This window comes from Vespa mandarinia, chromosome 10 (genome assembly GCF_050613455.1).
Source record: "Vespa mandarinia isolate Hongniang chromosome 10, ASM5061345v1, whole genome shotgun sequence".
NCBI lineage: Eukaryota > Metazoa > Arthropoda > Insecta > Hymenoptera > Vespidae > Vespa > Vespa mandarinia.
Window position 1 is genome coordinate 6,202,501 of NC_140819.1, and position 21,232 is coordinate 6,223,732.

At 30.0% G+C, this 21,232-nt stretch overlaps 3 protein-coding genes across 9 annotated transcripts in view; 1 reads left to right on the forward strand and 2 right to left on the reverse strand.

Annotated features, from left to right (window-relative positions):
• The window catches only part of Gnmt (Glycine N-methyltransferase), a 3,710-nt gene extending 17 nt beyond the window's left edge, over positions 1-3,693 (reverse strand). The window contains exons 1-5 of the mRNA XM_035875016.2: positions 3,490-3,693; positions 1,831-2,197; positions 1,053-1,188; positions 832-952; positions 1-727 (exon numbers count right to left, since the gene is read on the reverse strand). The exon at positions 1-727 is cut by the window's left edge and continues 17 nt beyond it. Coding sequence (XP_035730909.1) covers positions 440-727; positions 832-952; positions 1,053-1,188; positions 1,831-2,164 — 879 coding nt within the window. The 5' untranslated portion in view covers positions 2,165-2,197; positions 3,490-3,693 and the 3' untranslated portion in view covers positions 1-439. The remainder of the gene's footprint in view (positions 728-831; positions 953-1,052; positions 1,189-1,830; positions 2,198-3,489) is intronic.
• A 571-nt stretch (positions 3,694-4,264) lies between these two features.
• LOC118445474 (transcriptional regulator Simba2) lies at positions 4,265-6,801 on the reverse strand. 5 transcript variants are annotated; one of them, XM_035875018.2, is made up of 5 exons: positions 6,660-6,801; positions 6,236-6,339; positions 5,983-6,016; positions 5,676-5,820; positions 4,265-5,560 (listed from the first exon to the last, which is right to left on the reverse strand). In XM_035875018.2, exons 4-5 carry the CDS (start codon positions 5,817-5,819, stop codon positions 5,471-5,473), a joined length of 234 nt encoding a protein of 77 aa, XP_035730911.1. In that variant the 5' UTR covers position 5,820; positions 5,983-6,016; positions 6,236-6,339; positions 6,660-6,801; the 3' UTR covers positions 4,265-5,470. The 5 variants fall into 5 exon arrangements, with proteins under 5 accessions (XP_035730911.1, XP_085515743.1, XP_035730912.1 ...); XM_085659617.1 differs by having other exon boundaries at positions 6,781-6,800; XM_035875019.2 differs by lacking the exon at positions 5,983-6,016.
• A 1,175-nt stretch (positions 6,802-7,976) lies between these two features.
• hyd (E3 ubiquitin-protein ligase hyd) lies at positions 7,977-21,215 on the forward strand. Of its 3 annotated transcripts, XM_035875239.2 has the most exons (27): positions 7,978-8,372; positions 9,641-9,841; positions 9,941-10,262; positions 10,337-10,545; positions 10,617-10,780; positions 10,896-11,095; positions 11,182-11,450; positions 11,554-11,708; positions 11,826-13,199; positions 13,269-13,952; positions 14,092-14,327; positions 14,441-14,607; positions 14,690-15,021; positions 15,094-15,502; positions 15,575-15,923; positions 16,020-16,359; positions 16,596-16,828; positions 16,914-17,414; positions 17,533-17,709; positions 17,790-18,161; positions 18,341-18,526; positions 18,880-19,002; positions 19,078-19,287; positions 19,421-19,779; positions 19,877-20,083; positions 20,215-20,593; positions 20,754-21,215. In XM_035875239.2, the coding sequence occupies exons 1-27, from the start codon at positions 8,311-8,313 to the stop codon at positions 20,964-20,966; spliced, it is 8,433 nt and encodes a 2,810-aa protein (XP_035731132.1). In that variant the 5' UTR covers positions 7,978-8,310; the 3' UTR covers positions 20,967-21,215. The 3 variants fall into 3 exon arrangements, with proteins under 3 accessions (XP_085515958.1, XP_035731132.1, XP_035731131.1); XM_085659832.1 differs by having other exon boundaries at positions 7,977-8,372; positions 11,826-13,952; positions 16,020-16,254; XM_035875238.2 differs by having other exon boundaries at positions 11,826-13,952.
• Positions 21,216-21,232: the final 17 nt, after the last annotated feature.

Sequence of the window (21,232 nt, forward strand, 5' to 3'; positions counted from 1 at the left end):
ATTCATCGAACACCCACCACGCATCTCCGTAAATATATAGTAAGTATACGTTATATTATCATAACAATGATAATGAATAATAACATCTCGACGATCATATGAAGTTTTTCTTTAGCGTGTAGTAATGTAATATAATTTTATGGGCGATATTGTTTTAGACTATTTTTCTTTTTTTTTTTTCCTTGAACTCTTCGAGTTACAATTTTCTTTTTATTTCTTAATCGTTTAAAAGAAAAAAAAGAAAAAAGAGAATAATTCGCATACGTTAATCTTTAATTACGTATGTATCTTAAGAGATCGTCCTTAAACTCCTATAATAAAAATTCCATCTCTCGCAATACGGCGTATGCTGCGTATCGTCGAAAAAGTATTAGAAAAATACACATCGACGTGAAATTCCTTTCCTTTCGTGAATCTCTTAAAGAGATTAATTAATTAACTAATACTTTTCCAGTACGTGAATATAAAATCCAGGATTCTTTACCATATCCATTGGCTTAAAATCAGCGTATATCGTATGTTTTGCTTTAAATCTAAATGCTTCTGCAAGCATATCGCTAAAAACGTTCAATCTGTGAGGATAATATGATAACCTAAATTCATTAACGTTTTCCGATTTGTTTTTGTTTGTTTTTTCATCGATAGTGATCATATAATCTAAAGTCACGATTGCTGGTTTGCCTGATATGAATAGGACTGACGTTTTTATATTAGTCATATGTCGACTCTGAAAAAATGTATATTATTATTTTTATTATTATTATTATTATTATTATTATTATTATTAATAATTTATTAATATGTAAAAAATATTACTATCATGATACTCACGTTATAGTATATACATTTTGGCGGTGTGTTTCCCGTTTGTATAATATAATCGTAATTTCTGTGATCGATCAAAAACAATCCACCTGGTTTGACACAACGTTCAAAGTTAGCGAAGGCTTGTCTAAAAAATTAATGAGATAAAAAAGTAATTAGATTTATTATCAAGAAAAATATTATTTATTTATTTAAAATCACGAAATTATTTATGCAGCTAATATTACTTTTGCTCTCTCTGATCGCCAAAGGAGTCAGGCATATGTGCAAAACTATTTCCAAGGCAAATAACAGCATCAAAACCATCACCGATCAGATGACTGATATCCTTCGATAATGTCAACCAATTTGCTTCTTCGATGACTAAAAAAGAAAAAAAATAAATAAATAAATAAATCGAATCAGAAAGATAAAAAGTAAGAAAATTATTTGTTATCGAATCAGGAGAGAGAGAGAGATAGAGAAGGGGGAGGGAGGGAGGGAGAGAGAGAGAGAGAGAGAGAGAGCTATCGAAGATTTAATAACAATTATTATAAAAAAAAAAAGAAAATGATGAAAGAGTAGTTTGCGATAAGGAGCATCACGATTAAACCTCCGTCGATAACATACCGACCCTTTTCTTACTAATACATATTTACTCGGTAGATAAGAAAATATGATATAATAGAAATATTTTCATTAATTACAATAACGGATAATAAATACTATCTCATATTATTCGTTTCACAATAATCTCATAATGAAATCTTCATGACGAATAATCAATTACGAGATCCGTTGAAATTTCATCAGATTTCAATTTTCATTTTCATATCATTTGAAAAATTACATTTTCTTTTCATCTCTAAAATTTCTAATTATACAGTCGTACGTAATATTACAAAAAAAAAAAAAGAAAAAATAAATAAATAAAAAAGAAATAAAAAAGGAGAGATATTCGAATGAACGGAGAAAAAATTATTTGCAAACGATAAATAATAATTAAACGAAGATAACTTTTCTTACCCCAATTATCAAAAGCTGGTTCCTTTCTTCTCTCCCATCTGGACTTGAGAGCATATTTGAGCATTTTATCGGAAGCATCAACGCTGACGACCTCGAAGCCTTCTTCAAGGAGCATCACCGAATCCACGCCTGTACCACAGGCAACATCTAAGATTCTATGGCAACCTTTTCTCTTAAGGAGACCCACCAAAAAGTCACGATAATTTTGTGTCCTTTGATTTTTATCGCCGATGAAAACCTCCCATACTTTTGCAGCTTTTCCATCGGCATATTGATCTCTTACACCCTCCGCTGGTGTACCGAGCGAACGTGTTAAAAAAACAGAATCCATCATCGCGGTACTTTGCTATTTGATATTCAAAAATCGCTGAAAAAAAAAGAAGATCGGTTTTTCTTACGAAATTTTTACTATCTTCCCCTCTCTCTCTCTCTCTCCCTCTCTCTCCCTCTCTCTCTCTCTACCTCTCTCTCCCTCTCTCTCTCCCTATATATATGTATGTTTGTATAAAATATCTCTCTGAGTATATATATATATATATATATATATATATATATGTTGTATGTATGTATGTATATCTGTATCTATTTCACTTTCTCTCTTTGATCGTCTATTAAAAAAAAAACAATCATTCTATCGAGCGATAACCTAAAAGTTCAAAGAGATGATAACAAAATTTATTTACATTTTTATTTCTATCCTATTACTGTGTAACACAAATGAATTTCTTTTTTTCTTTTTTCTTTTTTCTTTCTTTCTTTTTTTATTTTATTTTTTTTGTTTTCTTACGTCAATATAACACATATATCTCTATACACAAGACATAACATGTAAATTTTCCTCTATCTTATAATTTTAAATTCAAATAGCCCGCGCTTTGTCTATCGATCATTAACTCCGTAGAAATTATTCGACTGTTTTAAAAAAATCATCGATTGAATCGATTGATGTGTTGTTGGTCTTAACTCGAGAGAAAAGAAATTATTCTATTCAGGTGTATTCGATGCTTCATTGGTCTTAACTCGAGAGAAAAGAAATTATTCTATTCAGGTGTATTCGATGATATTTAGAAACATTGTGTGATTTGATATCGTCATAGATTGGGATTAACCGTATGAATTTATCGAAAGATGTCTTATGTTTAAGAACCACTTGTAACGTGCCTCAAGATTATCTTTTCATATTAATTATCTCATAATTTCTTACCTAATAGTTAATAGTAGATTAACTATGTGAATGAATAAGATATTTTTCAACTTATTATTATTTCGTAAATATTATTTATCATATCAAATGGATTCTTTTTAGATTCGAAAAAAGAAAGAAAAAAAGGAAAAAGATAGAAAAACATCTGAATCACGTATTATCTTATAAATATATTTGCAAATATCATAGCAATAGATCATTATTAAGGAATAAAAATTATCGATAAATATGATTGTTTATTTTAACGATAAATTAATGATTAATTTGATTGAGATATTTTTGGAATTTATTTCATAAAATATTAATATTAAAAATAAAAAGTATTGATTTTTGGTGAGATTAAAAAAAAGAAAAGAGAGAAAGAGAGAGAAAGTAAAGAAAAAGAAAAAAGAAAAAAGGAAAAGAATAAATTATATAAAATATCTTTTTGATATTATAACGTTTGAATTTCGTACCTATATCTGCTCTCGTTAAATACGACACTTGTTTATTCCTTTACGATATTGATATTAAGATAAGCAAGAAGGAATTTTGTAAAAACTACACTGAATCTAGATGAAAACTGAAGAATCAAATGCTCATCAGACACTTATATATACTCTGGACAAATTGAGACTCTCTTGCGTGGCGTGTAATGAATACGTGTTAATCACGAATGATCGATTTCTTCGTAACATGATGTAATATTTTCCTTTTCTTACTATAACGATCATACAGTCGATAAAGTGTTTTTATTTTAATCTTTTTTTTTCTTCTTTTTTTCTTTTTTTTGTAAACAATATTAACTTTCTTTTCCTAATGAAAATGTATATTTTCAAAATAATTCTACATAAAAATATCTTTAAATTATTAAGCTTCTTTATCAACGTGCATTGTATAAATGTAACGACAAATTAATTGATTTTACGTGCGTATTTTTAATCGAAGGACATTATCCATTTTTAAATTTTAAAAATGATTCATTTATATTTATAACTTATATTAAGCATTATTAAAACAAACAGATTTAAAAATTTATTTTTAAATAAATTAATTACACATTTGATATTACATTTCTATATTGAATGACGAACTATCGTACAGTCTCTATCACAACAAAATATGTTTACTTTTCAGATAAATATATAATATAAAAAACCTATTTATATTTATGTCTTTATGTCTTATGGCAATCAAATAAAACATATAGCTATATGATATTGTAATATAAATAATATACTTGTAATAAAATATAGAATACATATAAGAGTTTATTTCTAAACTTTATTCACAATACAAATGTTAAACTTAATAGAGATTACAAATAAATATATTTGAAATGTATGCCTCTTGAAAATTATAGAAATCATTTTTGAAAAGTCAATGTACAACGTATTACTGTAAATTCTACAGAGTAATACTAAAAGAATATTGTATTTTAATTAATGTTAAATGATGATCATTCATATATTCACACATGGGCAAATGAAGCATACAATGTGACAAATTAAATTCACTTGATCTATATATATATATATATAAATATTTATATATTATCAAGTATCCCATATGTTATAACATTAACAATTTAAGTACAATTTTCTACTTCTCTCTTTAACATATAATTCATCCATGTTAAAGTTTTAAAATTGTGATTTTAAAAGAAATTATCCTTAAATTGACAAAGTTCTACATAGAAAGGACTTCAACTATATAATATTTGCTTCGATAATAATCGATACAATCTCTCTAAATTGGCAGTTTTTTTTTTATAGTTTAACATTCTTTCAAGATAAACACAACTTAACGAAACAACACAAGCGGATGATCTGAAAATATATTATTTGATGTGGTAATGATTTTATGAATATTAAAAACTCAATAGCATACTTAATATATTTCTTAAATGAAATTTTAATGTTTAAATAATCTATTTAATAATCTTCCCTTCAGATTATATAAATCTGTAAAAGTTGTAATATTATTTTGTTATATTCCAAATGCAATCTCTAATTTTAAAATAGACAAAAGATCGATCGTCTTCTATAATCTATTAGATTAAGTCACATATTCCGAAATTATTATTTTACTAAAGTCATTAAATTATTTATTTAGCAATGTACAGATTTTGATGCATTCGTGCTATATTAAAAAGTAGTGTGATTAAGGTATGATTTTTATGAATAATGTAAGTTTTTTTTACAAATCAAATTTACCACAAGCACATCATGAATTATGCGCAAATGTTTAAAATGTGCATAATAATTCATCTCTGTAACTGCGAAACAGTTTCTTAAAAACACTAATGGGGTGTTGTTTATTTCTTTGTTTTGAAACTATTTTAATATTGGATGAATCTTAAACTATATCACTCAATTGTAGTTATTCTCTCCCTCTCTCTCTCTCTCTCTCTTTTTGCATCTCCTTATGTGCGATCCATTGCAGACATTCCTACCCTCATATATTTTTCAAATCGTCAGGTAGTTCGTTTTTAGGATGTTTGTTTTCAAAATGTTGCTTATAAGTCTTTGGATCTGGCATCTGAGCCTAACGAAATAATAATGAAAATATAATTTTCATTTAGTTACAAGGGTAAAATTTTTACCTAGAATATATATTAAAAAAAAAAAAAATAAATAAAGATACATCCAAATATTCTTACCTTGCAAACTGAACATACATGAACTAATGCTTTCTGCGCTGCCTTTTTTTGTTCATTCGCACTATGTCCTTGTTGTTTCTTTACTTTAGCAGCTTTTTCTGCTGCTTTTGCTTGGGATTGTATTTTTTGTTGTCCACGTGCCATTCTGTATAAAAAAAAAAAAGAAAAACATATAGATTTATTATGAATAAATACCATTGATATATTTTCTTATATCAAAGAAATACAAATTTGCATGTGAAAAACATGCTATGTAATCATTATTTATTAATTATAATAATCAATTAAAACTTATTTTTTTGCACACCTTTTGAAACACCTTTAATAAAAGAGCAGTCAACCTAAAAAAATATATAACTGAAATACCAGCTGTATAATCACATATACGAATATATTCTGTTACAAATCATTCCCATAATAAAAATGTATTAATATTTATTTATATCTTTGGTTGTATTATTAATCTTAATATATAACAATGAGAGGATATTTCATACATAGAACAAGGAAACTTTCTAAAAATGTTTTATAGAGCAGATTGAACGAATATAATCACTTACCTGCCAGAACTAAAATGAACGTATTGGATGTATTTCTTTCTTCGTTGATGAAGTCAAATTTATTTGACTTAAAGAAAAACAAATGGTAGAAATCTCGAGATCTCCTTTGAAAAGAAATTGTTTTTTTATGCGTTATGTATAGCGTAATTATTTTTAGAAAAATTTGGAAGATGATCGAAATGAAAGAAAAATTATTCGAAATACTCTAAAAGCTCTCTTTGAAAGTGTACACGTTATCCGATGGTCTCGCAGAGAAACCGAGTACGTAGATATGTGTATATATATATATATATACACATATATATATATATACGTACACAAACGTAAAATAATCCAGAGAATCGTGAAACGCGGATGCGCTACAAAGTGTTAAGAAAGAGACCTCGGAAGAGATGATTCGCAATTTCTATCTCACTCTCTTTACCTTTTTCTCTTTGACTTTCTTTTTCTTTCATTAACACTATAAATCTTTTTCGACGTTGTTATTATTAGATATTAAATGAAATTGTTAACATTGTAAAAAAAAAAGAATTATTTCGCTTAACTCTTTAGCATATAGAATTTCATTTGGCGATATAGAATAAGATGCGCTCCTATACTCGCTTCTGCGTAAAACCATGCTAAAAAGTGACCAATCAACCACGGATCAACCATTCGATTCTGAGGTCAATGCACTCCTATAACTCTTATTACTGCATAATTTTATATGAAATTTCTTTTGATCATAATAAGATCGTTATTTTTTTTCTATTTTTTTTTTTTCTTTTTTTTTTTTAATGTTCATTTTTTATACAATTCAAAAATTTTTTTTCCCGTAACTATACGCAAACACGTTCATTGTTAATTATTATTTTCTCCATGTATACGTCTTACTTTTTTGTATTATGCATTAAGTCTTATTAATTTTATAGGAATTTTTCTCTTTCTTTTTCGTTATACTTCATTATATTCTCTTGAATCATCTTTTTATATCGGAAAGTTTCATCTTTGAATAATATTTTTAAAATAATATTCATAGAAATTCGCCCTCATATTGTAATCGATTGTAATCCCAAAAATCCACCTATCAATGACTTCATTTCATTATAAGTCATTTCTGATTGGTTAGTGAAAAATATTTACGTACAATAATATTGTTATCGATTGCTTTAAACTTATTAAATTTGTTAAAGATGAAATATTATTTTCATACAGAGTATAAATGAATTCGAATGGAATGAAAAATTTTCAATTTCAATTGTAAAATATATTGAAAATAATAAGTTTCTTTTGTATCTCGAAAAATGATGAACCAATGAGAACTGTTCTATGACAGCAAATGTCCTATTATACCAAAAAGGAAAGTAATATCTTATTTGAACATTTTGTATTTTTACGATATAAATCGTTTATTATATAAATTCTGATAAAAGGTTTTTATTTACGATAAAGTTAATATTTTATTATTAGATGAATATTTATAAAATTATGACTTAAGTTATTATCACATTGTTCTCATTAGTTATTTACGAAAGAATTATTTTTATTCTTCGAAGTTTTTTTTATTTCTAGTAACAAAAATAAATTTATTTATTTTTATAAATAACTGTGATAATTCAATAAAATGAATGAAATTTTTGAAATAAGAATAATTGTTAATCATTCATTAAAAAGGTTTTTCGGTCTAACGGATACCAAACATGTTTTTCTAGTGTTTTCTACGGAGTGACGTCACGTCAAATCGATGTAATCGTGCATTTCTCATTGTAACATCATAATCATCGGATGTATACGCACCGAGCGGAACTTATACGATATTATTTACATCAAGTACAAACGGCCTTTTTTTTCATTCGGATAAAAAAGAAAAAATAAATACTTTGTTGGTTTTTCATAAGTAATTGCATTAGATAATCTTCAGTGTATTTGAGAATACATCAAAAGAGAGTACGGCCATATTACTTTTAGGAACACAGAACTGGATGTTTCCTTCAGAAACATGGCTGAAGAACATCGTTTCGCTGGTGTAGTGAAATTCTGTGTATACAAGTTTTAAGATATATTTCGGCTAGAAAAGGGTACGATAATAAACTAAAATGACCTCGATACACTTTGTCGTTCATCCTTTACCGGGTACCGATGATCAACTTAATGATAGGTAAGCCGACGCATTCCGTACGCTATCATTAATGTATCTTTCAGAATGTCTGCTGACTATTCTATCATGGAATTTAATCCGTACTACCTCTTTTATTCATGCGTCACCAAACTGTCGTAACCATTATAGTTCGTTTTTTTTTTTTTTTAATCTACTCGAACGAAACACTTCCTTCTTAATTTACTTTTTAAAGAATTATTTGTATCGATTCTCGAATTTTTCTAAATCTATTTAATAAGAAGACATTAAGGAAAAATTGAACAATACGTTAATGATCACCATTACAAATTTAATTTTGCGCAATTTCGATTCATTTATATTCAACGTCATATATATTCTAATAAATGAATCATAATAGCATAGTTCACTTTATATCAATATCAATTATGAATTGCACAAAACTAGCATATTTTTTAAAGAAAAAAAATCTAAAGATAAAAATCTAATGCATTCATGAAATATAGATAAATTTTACAATATACTAATAACATATATTTCTAATACATTTCTACAAGAAATTACTATTAATGGACTTACATTATAATTTCTAATGATTTTGATAACTTTTATTACAATCTATTAAATTATATTATATTTGTATGCTTCTTTGCTTTTCTTTTCATTCTAATAGGAGGTAAATGTTTTAACATATATTTATTTATTAATATAAATACAAAAGTATATATGAAATAAAAGCAACAATTATTGTTTATTACTATTATATATACTTCATATAAACTAATTAATTATTCTAAATTATTTACTGCATGTATTATTTTCATAAATATTATATTATTGTATAATGCTCATATTTATAATTCTGTTGACTATTTTATATATTCTTTTCTAATTAGTTATATGTAAAATATTATGATGTATGTTGTTAAATAATATATATATATATATATACACACACACACATATATATATATACATATTTATAAAATTGAATTAAAGATACATCATACCATCATCTTCATAAATTCATTTTTTTTTTTTTTTTAGAATATATTATAAATAATTCTGTCAATATATATTTTACATTTATTATTAACAAATGTATATTATTTTTGTATTTCTCATGAAATTTTCATTTAATACAAAGTTTTTGCTAAAATGTTAATGGTTTAAATATTTTAATGATATAAAATATTTAATATTATACAAAGGAAAAAAATACTTTATTTTTAAATAAATTAAGAATGATTATTATCTATTATTTGAACATTAGCATATATTATAATTTATTAATTAATCTTCTATTTAAGGTTGAAAGAAGTTGCAGAGAAGATCAATAGGTATGGATATGTTACACTGCCTGCATTTAATGGATTAAAAGTTTCCATAAAACGTATTGTGGTTGGGCCAACTCATATAGCGTTACTCACAGAGGACAATAGAATATGTCGTGTTGCATTTACAGTATTGTCTGATCGACTGGATTTAAGTAAAAATGAACCTAACAGAAAGTATGCATTGCTGCTTCTATATTTGAAGAAAAATTAAAATATTTAATAAACTGAATTTTTCATTGATGAAACTGATACCTGTATGTTACATTATTTCAGTACAACTAAAAATCATGTTGGAAATTCTAATTCTGCTCCAAGCGGTAGTGGAAGTAGTGGAAGCGGTAGTAGAGCAGGTATTTCTCGTTCAAGAGCAAGGATCATGAGAAGCAGCTCTGCTATTCGAGGTGGTAGTAATAGTGGAAGTAGCGGTGGCAGTGGTAGAATAGGGCCTCCGGGAGTGATCATGGGAAGTGGAAGTGGTAACAGCTCACGTCCTATTGCTTCAGTTCCTGCTCCATTTGTACCGGAAGATTTGATATCTCAAGCTCAAGTAGTACTACAAGGAAAAAGTCGTAATTTAATTATCAGAGAATTACAGGTTATTATTTTTCAATATAATTATCAATTATCTTATAATGTGATATAAATTACAAATATAATATATTTTCATAGCGTACAAATTTAGATGTGAACTTAGCAGTGAATAATCTTTTATCACGAGATGATGAAGAAGGCGATGATGCTGATGATGCAGCAGATAGTTATGTACCAGAAGATCTTATATCCTTATTAGATGGAGGCTTCAGTAATGAACATTCTGTTATAATCGATGCAGACTCTATGTTTTCTGAGGATATGTTTGGTTATGCAGGCATAAGACAGTAATTAATTTTATTAGAACTCAAATTCAATTTATATATAGTTATTAAAAAATAGATATCGTATTTTTCAGTCGTGGAAGTTCTTCGCGAAGACTTGGTAATGACAGAGAAGGAGAACGTTCATCTGAACGTGATAGAGATCGTGATAGTTTTAGCAGATGGAGGGATCGTCAATATTATGGGCCACGACGTTGGTTAGAAACTGCTTTAAAAGATTCTTGGGAAAAAGATCCTGGTAAATATATATTTTGATCGGAATATACAGTTTTCAATTTTTACACTATTCTTCGTTTTAGTATTAAAGAAAGTACCAAGTAGAAAAATAATTTAATATATTTCTATTTTTTTAGATAACAAGAAAAAAGAGTTAGCTTCTCAAAGCCCTTTGTGGATATCAGAAGAACTTGAATGGTGGCATGAACGTAGTAATGAACCTGCTCCACGTTTTGTTCAAATTGCTGCTCTTTACAGCGAATTGATAGCTGTTTCCACTTCCGGACAATTGTATCAATGGAAATGGTCCGATCCTGAACCATACAAGCATTTAGAGGTGACTATAATATTTGTATACCCATATCATTTTATAATTAAAGCAAGGAAATGAAACACGATGATAATACAATTTTTTGAGTTTAGAATCCAAATGTTCATCATCCAAAAACTATACCACTAGCATTGATGACAGAAAAAATAGTTAATATATCGGCAACAGCAATTCGCTGTTCTGTTAGTACAGAAAGTGGCAAGGTAGCTACGTGGTTAGACGAACTTTTGGGACACGTAGCCTCTCGCCTGGAACATCCAGCACAGGCTTTTACTGAATTTACATTGGACAAAATTGTATCACTTCATACATGTGCTTTATATACTGTAGCAAAACTTGAAAGTGGCGCATTATATTGGTGGTTAGTAGTATTATATATTCTTTATTGATTGTTTAATTCAAAAGTTATTTAATTTATTAAGAGAAACTACAATTAATCAATTTTTTTTTATCCTCTTAAATAGGGGAGTTTTGCCATTTTCTCAGCGCAAAAAGTTATGGGAAAAATATAAAGCAAAATCACGCAAACATAGACCATCTACAGTGATATCAAATGACATTAGTTATGGTACACACGTTTGCATGAAAAACAGTCCAATGTATCAACCTGGTGCAATAGGTAAATTATTAAATATATTTTTTGATAATAGAGTAGATAAAATATTCTAGGAAATTTCATATATGTTTTTACAAAATATGCTCTTTTTTTTTTTTTTTTTTTTTTTTTTCTTCATAGGATTTACAATAGCCAATGGGGTACCAAAAGTAGGACAACTATTATCAGCTGCTTGGAATTTAGATGCAACTTGCAGATTTAAAATATTACCAGCTGGATCACATTTACCTAATTCAAATTTTGATAAACGCGAATCAAATGGAAATGGTAATACTTCAATAAATAAGTCAAATCATAAAGAAACAGCTGATCGACTCGATATGCCACCACCTCCATCGCCTGCTTCCAGCACATGTAGCGACACAGGTAGCATCACAACGAGTCATAAAAGACAAAAACGTTTAACGCCTCGAAATGAAGGAGAATCTGAACGAAAAGATGAAGAAGATTGGCAATTGAAAGACGTAGTTTTTGTAGAAGATGTCAAAACCGTTCCTATTGGAAAGGTTATTAAAGTTGATGGTTGCTATGTAGCTGTTAAATTCTTTTCAAAAGATTCGAAAGAGAAGGAAAAAGAGACTAAAGAAAAAGATTTTAGTACATCTGATTTTAAAGATTTGACGGCTGAAGAATTGATCAAATTATTAGCCGACTGTAGGCTTTTAAGAAAAGATGAATTGCAAGTTATTAAATCATCGATGAATCCAAGAGCACCCGATTGCTTCCAACGTACTCCTAGAAGAGTTAATATAGTAGAAGGCTCGAGTGATAATCTTTTAACTATTGCAACCGATGGACAAGGCATTCATGCTATATTAAAAAGTGGGAATAAGTTGAGCTATGTTGTGTATAATTTAAGTACAGGAAGATATGTTCAAGATTGTTATATTCCTTCGGATATTACTGCTTTCTTGGGATTACAGCCTCAAAATATTAATCTAACAAGTGCTGGAGAAAATATTGAATGTTCTATGATACTTAGAGATGGAAACAATACAATTTATCCAATAGCAAAAGATTGTGCTGATGCCATTAGAGATCCAAATTGGTTAGATTTACTCCCAGTAGTTTGCATTGGAACATCAACTATTCCCATACCAAGTTGCTCTAATTCAACAAATCTTAAAAATCAAGTTGCAGTGATTGCATTGGCATTTGACAATCTTCTACTAATGTCACGTATACTGAGATGCGATTACGATAGCGTAAAACAATTATTTTGTAATTTGGAACAAGATCTTAAGGGTAATGTGACACAAATACAATCGATAGTCTTAGAACGTTGTGATGGTAATCGAAATATCCTTCATGCTTGTGTTACTATGTGTGCACCAACTTCTAATAAGAAAAGCGATAAAGATATTGGATATGCATTGGTCTCAAATGCAGTAGATGGTACCTCAGCTCCTATTGAAGAACCAATACCAACTTTGAGTTGGCCACCTGAGGCATTCGACAATACATCTGGAGAAGAAGACAGTTTGCTTAGCATAGGTGCTGCTAGTATTTCTATGATGAATAAACCTAATATAGGAGCAGCATCCAATAATACGTATATTGTAGATTCCGTTGAAAGAAGGAATAACGCGCTGCTAATACTGAAGTACATGTGCGAAAGTAATGTATTAGCTCCTTACTTGAAAGAATTACTTACAGCAAAGGATGCTCAAGGACAAACGCCATTAATGCTTGCAGTATCTGTTCGTGCATATCATGCAGCTTTAATTTTATTAGATACTATTCAAAAAGTTGGTAGAGATTCCAAAGAATGTTCAGCAATGATTCTACCTCCTGATGCTAATCCAGATTTATCTCCTTTATTCGTGACTTGCTGTAATGATACTTGCAGCTTTACCTGGACAGGCGCAGATCATATCAATCAGGACATATTTGAATGTAGAACTTGCGGTTTAACAGGATCGTTATGTTGTTGCACCGAATGTGCTCGTGTTTGCCATAGAGGACATGATTGCAAACTTAAAAGGACATCACCAACAGCATATTGCGATTGTTGGGAAAAATGTAAATGTCGTGCTCTTATCGCTGGCTATCAAGTTGCACGTTATGATCTTTTGTGCCGACTTGTAGTTAACACTGATCTTGCAACAAAAATCAATTCACGAGGAGAATGCATTTTATTATTTTTGGCCCAGACAGTAGGAAGGCAATTCATAGAACAGCGTCAATTTAGACCAGCAACTCGACCTCGATCGACATCTGCGAGTCGTAAAGCCCCATCATCAGATGGTATACTATATTTTTATTTTTATAAATATAAATATATAAAAATAAATAAATGATATATATATAGATATAGATATAGGTATAGATATAGATATAGATATAGATATAATATTTACAAGATAATAACAATATTTCTGAACAGGATTAGGTGCTGATTCTGATATGCCAGATCATGATTTAGAGCCACCTCGTTTTAGTCGAAATGCTCTTGAAAGATTACTAAATGACTGGTCAGCAGTTCAATGTATGATTATGTCAGGGGTCTCTGAAAATGGTAATGAACAGTTATTTGGAGATCAAGGACAATTATGTCGCCAAAGTGGTACCGCATTATTAGATAAATTCACCCATCTGTTACTTGTTAAATGCAGCACAGAGGTAATTTTCTATTCATTTATCTATTACTATTTGTATATTTCTAATTTAATATAGAATTTTTGTATAAAGAAATACAAATAGCAATTCTTAAAATATTATTATATACTATTTAGATGCTTGATACTTTGCTTACTACTCTTATAAGAGAATTGCAAAATGATTCTATACCTGGACGTCAAGAAGAAGCAAACAATGTTGCTCGACGATTTGTAAGATCTGTAGCTCGAATATTCGTAATATTTACTATCGAAATGGCACCTAATACAGCAAAAAGAAAAAGGTATAAATTGCGTCGAAAAAATTATCTCTATAATTCTATAATTTCCACGTTGAAATAATAATAATATAAATATAATGTTCAGTGCAAGTCAAGCTTCTCAACCTTTGATGAAATGTCGCAAAGTTTTTCAAGCTTTAATTAAATTGGCAGTCGAAGAATTGTGCGAAACTGCAGATTCATTAATAGCCCCGGTACGATTAGGCGTTGCACGACCAACAGCACCATTTACGTTAACAAGTTCTGCTGTGGAAGTAATAAATGGATCTGAAGAATTGTTTTCTATAGAACCATTAATACCTCATAGTGGAGTTAGTTCTCAAACATTAGATGGTGGGTTACAAACGCAACAAGTAAATAATAATATAACTATTGCTAGAGATGTGTCTGCAATGGATGAAGTTGAAGGTGGTGAAGGTAATAATCGTATTATGATAATTATAATTAAAGTACTCATAATCGTATGCTTTTTTTTTTTTTTTTTTTAAGATGTCCCTATGGATATAGATGGAGATATAAGCGAACACGACGAATCAGGTGTTTCTGGTACTGTTGCTGGTCAACCGCTTGGTGAAGTTGATAGCAATGCAGGTGGTGTTGGGGAAGAACAGGCAGGAGATGGAGAATCTGATACAGAATTAGATCTTTTAGCTGAAGCCGAAACTGAATCGGATTCAGACGATAATCACAGTAATCAAGATGCTGCATCGGCTCAAAGAAGTGTTCAAACTGGAGCTACTGCAGGTTCAGATGGTGGTATGGGATCAATATTACTGTTTCCCGAAGATGAGTCTGGTGAATCCAGTCAACAGGAAGATGATGAAAGTGAAGCAGGTGAAACAGACGAACAAGATAATGAAGATTTTCAAATTGGAGATGAACAATTGGAACGTAGAAGGTATAATATATTTTATATTAATTTTGTAACATACATTTATAATATATAAATTATTTAATGAGAATATTTCAGTGGATCATCTGGCCATTTACATCGCAACAATTTGGCACCAGTTTCTATGCAATGGGCTATTCGTAATCGTGAATCAAGTACGCGTACTGCAGGCTTACGAGTGACGGGCGGCAGTAATTTGGTTTTTATCGATCCCGTATCTCTGAGACGTACCACTGCTACATCTGCCGTTGCAGCTGCACAAGAACCTATAACTATGGGAACCACTGCAAGTTGTTTGGCACGAGCTTTTGGAATTGTAATTCGACAGATTGCCGATCTATTAGTTATGATGCAAGATTACAAAACGTTGGCTCCTACTTTACCACGATTAATGGAAATTACCTTTCAAGATGCATTGAACTTACAGGTGTTTAATTTTACTGTTCTCATGGATATTTCTCAAGTAGTCTAATTTAATTACGAAGCTAAATGGTTTTTCTTCTTTTTTTTTTTTTATTTGCAGTTATATTTAGAAGCACATTTAAAACCTACATGGGATTGGCTTTTAACAGTTATGGATGCTACCGAAGCACAATTAAGGTTTGGAGTGTCTTTGACGCGTAGCGCTGATCCGACACATCCTGAACATCCACTTAATAATGCTCCTTCACTTTCTGGCGGTAATTTCACTGGGTTATTGAGTTCAGCAGCTCTCTCTTTGACATTACAAGGAAATGCAAGTCGAAACCAACGCAGTGGTATTGCAACAAGCTCCAATATTTCTGCTCCTCAAGCTTCGACAAGACTTACTGTTGGTTTTGCTGGTGTTAGTGAACCTGCTAGGAATAGCAGAGAACGTGAAGGTTTGTGTGAAGATATGTTCCTATTGCTTTCTATATTTGTGCAGTTTTGAATTTTTCATAATATAGCTAAATATTCAGTTGATTGAATAACTTTCTATTTTATTCACATTAAACTGCCAGCTTAACCACCGAAGCTAGGAGCACGATTAATTTTTAAGTACAAACTGGATTCCTAAAAAGAAAAGTAATGACGCTTTTCGTGGTAAGAGAAACGAATAATTATATTTTGTTTACAGGTGGTGATTTGCATTCTGCTAGGCGAGAGTTTTTGTCTTACTGTTTATCTTTGATGCGTGCTCATAATGGAGAACACAGAGACAGTTTACCAGTTTTAGACGTTTCCGCATTAAGACACGTTGCATATGTATTCGATGCTCTTGTGTATTACATGCGTTGTCTTTCTGAACCATTAACATCAAGAGGCGAAGCGCAAAAAGAGTCATCCAATTATTCAACATGGAATGATCAAGTTAGTAAACTATTTTATCTTGTAATATTATTTTATCTTGCATCAATTTTCTTTATTTTTTTTTTATTTTTTTTTCTCCTCGTAGGATGAAAATGATAATGATGAAGGAGAGGAATATAATTCTCCAGCACCTACTGCATTAGAAACCGATTCTGTGGACTACCCAGATTTACTTCAAGTTCCCATATGCGGGTCTGGAAATAACAGTAATTCTACACCTAAAGGAAGAAAACATCCTTTCTTTCAAAGATCAGATTCTACCTTATGCCTTGGTTGTCCGCCTCTCGATCCATTTGACACAGTTATGAGCGAAGCATTACCATTAGCTGATCAGCCGCATTTATTGCAGCCACATTCAAGGCGTGAGGATCTCTTTGGCATCCCACGACAGCCGACAGGCGCTGCCAACCAAAATCCATTAGCAGGTTTGCCTACAAGGCTCGGTCTCTCCGCACGTGGTGCTGACAATCAAAATAATTTGTCATCTCCTACATTCAGTCAAATCATTCCTGGAGCTACATTTGTTCCTTCAGAAGTAAGACGACCTTCTGCTTCTGCCGGAGATTCAGGATCTACAAAATTTGTTGTAATATTTTACGCTATCCTCATCATTTATATATATATATATATTTATTTATTTATTTATTTATTTATTTATATATATATATATATATTGATCATAAATAAATTATTATCTATTTCAGGAAAAGCCTAAATCATATCATCATGTATATGAAGGTCCAACGCCTATGGTAACAGAACAAATAGACAGAGCTCCTATAATAGTATCTACCAATAATCAAAATGACAATGGAAATAGTAAGGGTAAAGATGTATGTAAAACAAATAGAAGTGTTATAGTTAGAGCTGGAACTATATCCGTAAGTAATTCGTTTCATTAACACAATTTATTACTTTCTCATTCAGCTATATATTTATCATTAATTTTCATTTCACAAAGGAAACAAACCTGAACAAAGCTACTGCTCCTGAAGTATTAGTTGTTCCAACGGTTGAAAATCAGAACGTTTCTGAAGAAGTTGATCCAGCTGTAACTAGTCATGAAATTTCTGCACACGAAACAGTAGAAACAAGTCCAGTGGAATCTGCTAGAACTATATCAACTATTGGGACAAACATTTCACATAATATTCTATTAGGACGATGGAGATTATCATTGGATTTATTTGGTCGAGTTTTTATGGAAGATGTTGGTCTAGAAGCAGGATCAGTTGTATCCGAACTTGGTGGTTTCTCTGTAAAGGAAGCTAAATTCCGTAGAAATATGGAAAAGCTAAGAAATTCCCAACAAAAAGATATTACCTTGTCAAAGGTAATATTATTGATCATATAAAATATGTAATAATCTATATCACAGTTTTATATATCATACGATATTAAATATTTACTCATGGTATAAATATAGTAACAAATAAATATAAGTATCATATGGATATAATAATTACTAGTAATTGAATATTTTATAATATGAATATTTCATAATTTTTATAGATTGAACGTGATAGAACTCAATTATTGGTGCAAACGATGAAAGAATTAAACACACAATATAATTTATATAACAAAAGAACTTCTAATGCTCCACCTTTGGCAGTAAATCGAGTAAAAGTAACATTTAAAGATGAGCCAGGTGAAGGTTCAGGTGTTGCTAGAAGTTTTTATACTGCAATAGCCGAGGTTTGTGATAATATATATTAAGATTATAATATGAGGAATTATTTAAAACGTATATTAATATATGTTATATTTTTCTCGTAATATTTAATGTTATTGTCAATCAATTTTATTTAAGAATTACACAAGTACAGTTTTAATAATGAAGACGAGTGGGAGATTGTAAATGTGATGTATTTATTCAAATATATGCATACTAAAATTCATAATTTATTTTTAAAATATCTTTTTTTTTTTTTTTTTTTTTTTGTTTCTTTTTTTTTTCTATTAAAATGTATGCATAAATATCGAAAGTCATCGTATTTACAATATCCTACTCGTCTCAGAGAAATAATCCGATCTTTCGTTATCTTTAGGCATTACTTGCAAATGAGAAACTTCCAAATCTTGAAGCAGCACAGGTTGGGTCTAAATACACACAATATAACGTTTTACAAAAATTAAAAAGCAGAGATCGCGATCGTGATCTTAGAAGACAGGTAGGTCATTCTAAATTAAACGGGATCTATGAGGTTATGACGAATATTTCTTCATAATTTTAAATTTTACTTAAGAATCCTAGATCCTCCGGAAAATGTCGTGAAACACGTAAAGCATTATCCTTCGAAGCTCGTTCCTTTCATCCTTCAAGTTCTGTGGAAGGAAATAATGCATCTGGATCTGGTAGTTCATCATCCAATACACATCCTTTACCAGCCAGTCATCCAAACAATGATCATTTGACAATGCATCAACAACAACTTGGTGATAGATTATATCCTAAAGTAAGCATCCTTCTTAAAAAGAAGATAAGGAAAAAAATATATTTTCTTTTTTTTTTCTTCTCTCTGTCTCTTCCTTTTTTTTATTTTTTTTATTTTTTTTTCATTTTTTTTTTCTTTTTTTTTTTTTTTTTAGGTACATGCATTACGACCTGCATTAGCAGAAAAAATAACTGGAATGCTACTTGAATTATCTCCTGCACAATTATTGATGCTCCTCGCTTCAGAAGATGCTTTAAGACAAAAAGTAGAAGAAGCATTTGAGTTAATTCATAGCCATAACCAAGACTTAACTAGCGAAGCACTTTTAGATCTTGATGTATTCAGTTTAACCGAACGTTGTGCAGCTAATAAGAAAAAAATAGAGAATAATATCATGGATGATGGAGACGATAACGCTCCTCTTTTCTATTCACCTGATAAAAGAGGCTTTTATACACCTAGACAAGGTAGAGCCAGTTATGAACGATTAAATGCTTTTAGGAATGTTGGCAGGTAAGTTATCTAAAAAATATTTATCTTCATAATTAATAATAATTTAAAATATATCTAATATTAATCGCTTGATTTTCTTTTTATTTTTGTTTAATAGGTTGATAGGCTTATGTCTATTACAAAACGAGTTGTGTCCAATATTTTTAAATCGTCACGTTATTAAGTATATTTTAGCAAGGCCAATACGTTTCCATGATCTTGCATTTTTTGATTCTGTAATTTATGAAAGTTTGAGACAACTCGTTATCGATGCTGAAACTAAAGACAGCAACAGTTTATTCTCCGCATTGGATCTTACTTTTAGGTAAATAAATATATACACATACAAACATACAAATAAAAAAAAAAAAAAGGAGATATCTTCTTTGAAATATTGTCTATGCATCGATGTAATTTAATCTTCTTTTTTTTTCTCCCCTCCCCTCCTACTTTTAGCATTGATTTATGTCCTGAAGAAGGTGGTGGCTCGATTGAACTTATATCAAGTGGTCGGGACGTAGAAGTTACAGCAAATAATGTATATGATTATGTACGAAAATATGCGGAAGTCCGTATGATAAAGGTACAAGAGAAAGCCTTGCATGCAATGCGAGAAGGAGTATTTGATGTTTTACCAGAGGGAGCATTGGATGGTTTAACATCCGAAGATTTAAGACTGCTTTTAAATGGAGTTGGTGACATTAACGTGTCAGTTTTGATATCATACACATCGTTTAACGATGAATCTGGAGAAGCAACGGAAAAATTAGTAAAGTTTAAGCGATGGTTATGGTCCATTGTTGAAAAAATGTCACATGTCGAACGGCAGGACTTGGTAATCATTTTCTCTGATATTATGTGCTACGTGCACATAAAATTTATATAAATATCGAATTGTTCAAGAAACAAGCAGAAATAATATTTTTATTTTTTCAATTATGTCTTTTGAAATTTAGACGTCTATTTTTTATTTTTTTAATTCATATCTTTTTTAGGTATATTTTTGGACAGGGTCTCCTGCATTACCAGCGAGCGAAGATGGTTTTCAACCAATGCCAAGTGTTACGATTCGACCAGCCGACGATGCTCATCTACCAACTGCAAATACATGTATTTCTCGCCTATACGTTCCATTGTACAGCTCTCGTCATGTTTTACGGCATAAGCTACTTCTTGCTATTAAAACAAAGAACTTCGGATTTGTATGAATTTATCAAGTGATCATCATTCACACTTGCTCCAAGAGAAAAAGTCGCATTAATGATATTGACATAAGAAAATGGTTATGTGTTGTTTTTCTTTCTTTCATAGAAAAATTTATAACATTTATAAATTTATAAGGTGTAATTATGAATTATGATTTCCCTTATCATAAAGTGGTCTTCGTCTTGATAAGGATTTATGTTAAAGTGTCATATTTAGTCTTTATAGTGGTCCAATAAACTTTCCCAAAATTATGTTGTGCTAATCAATC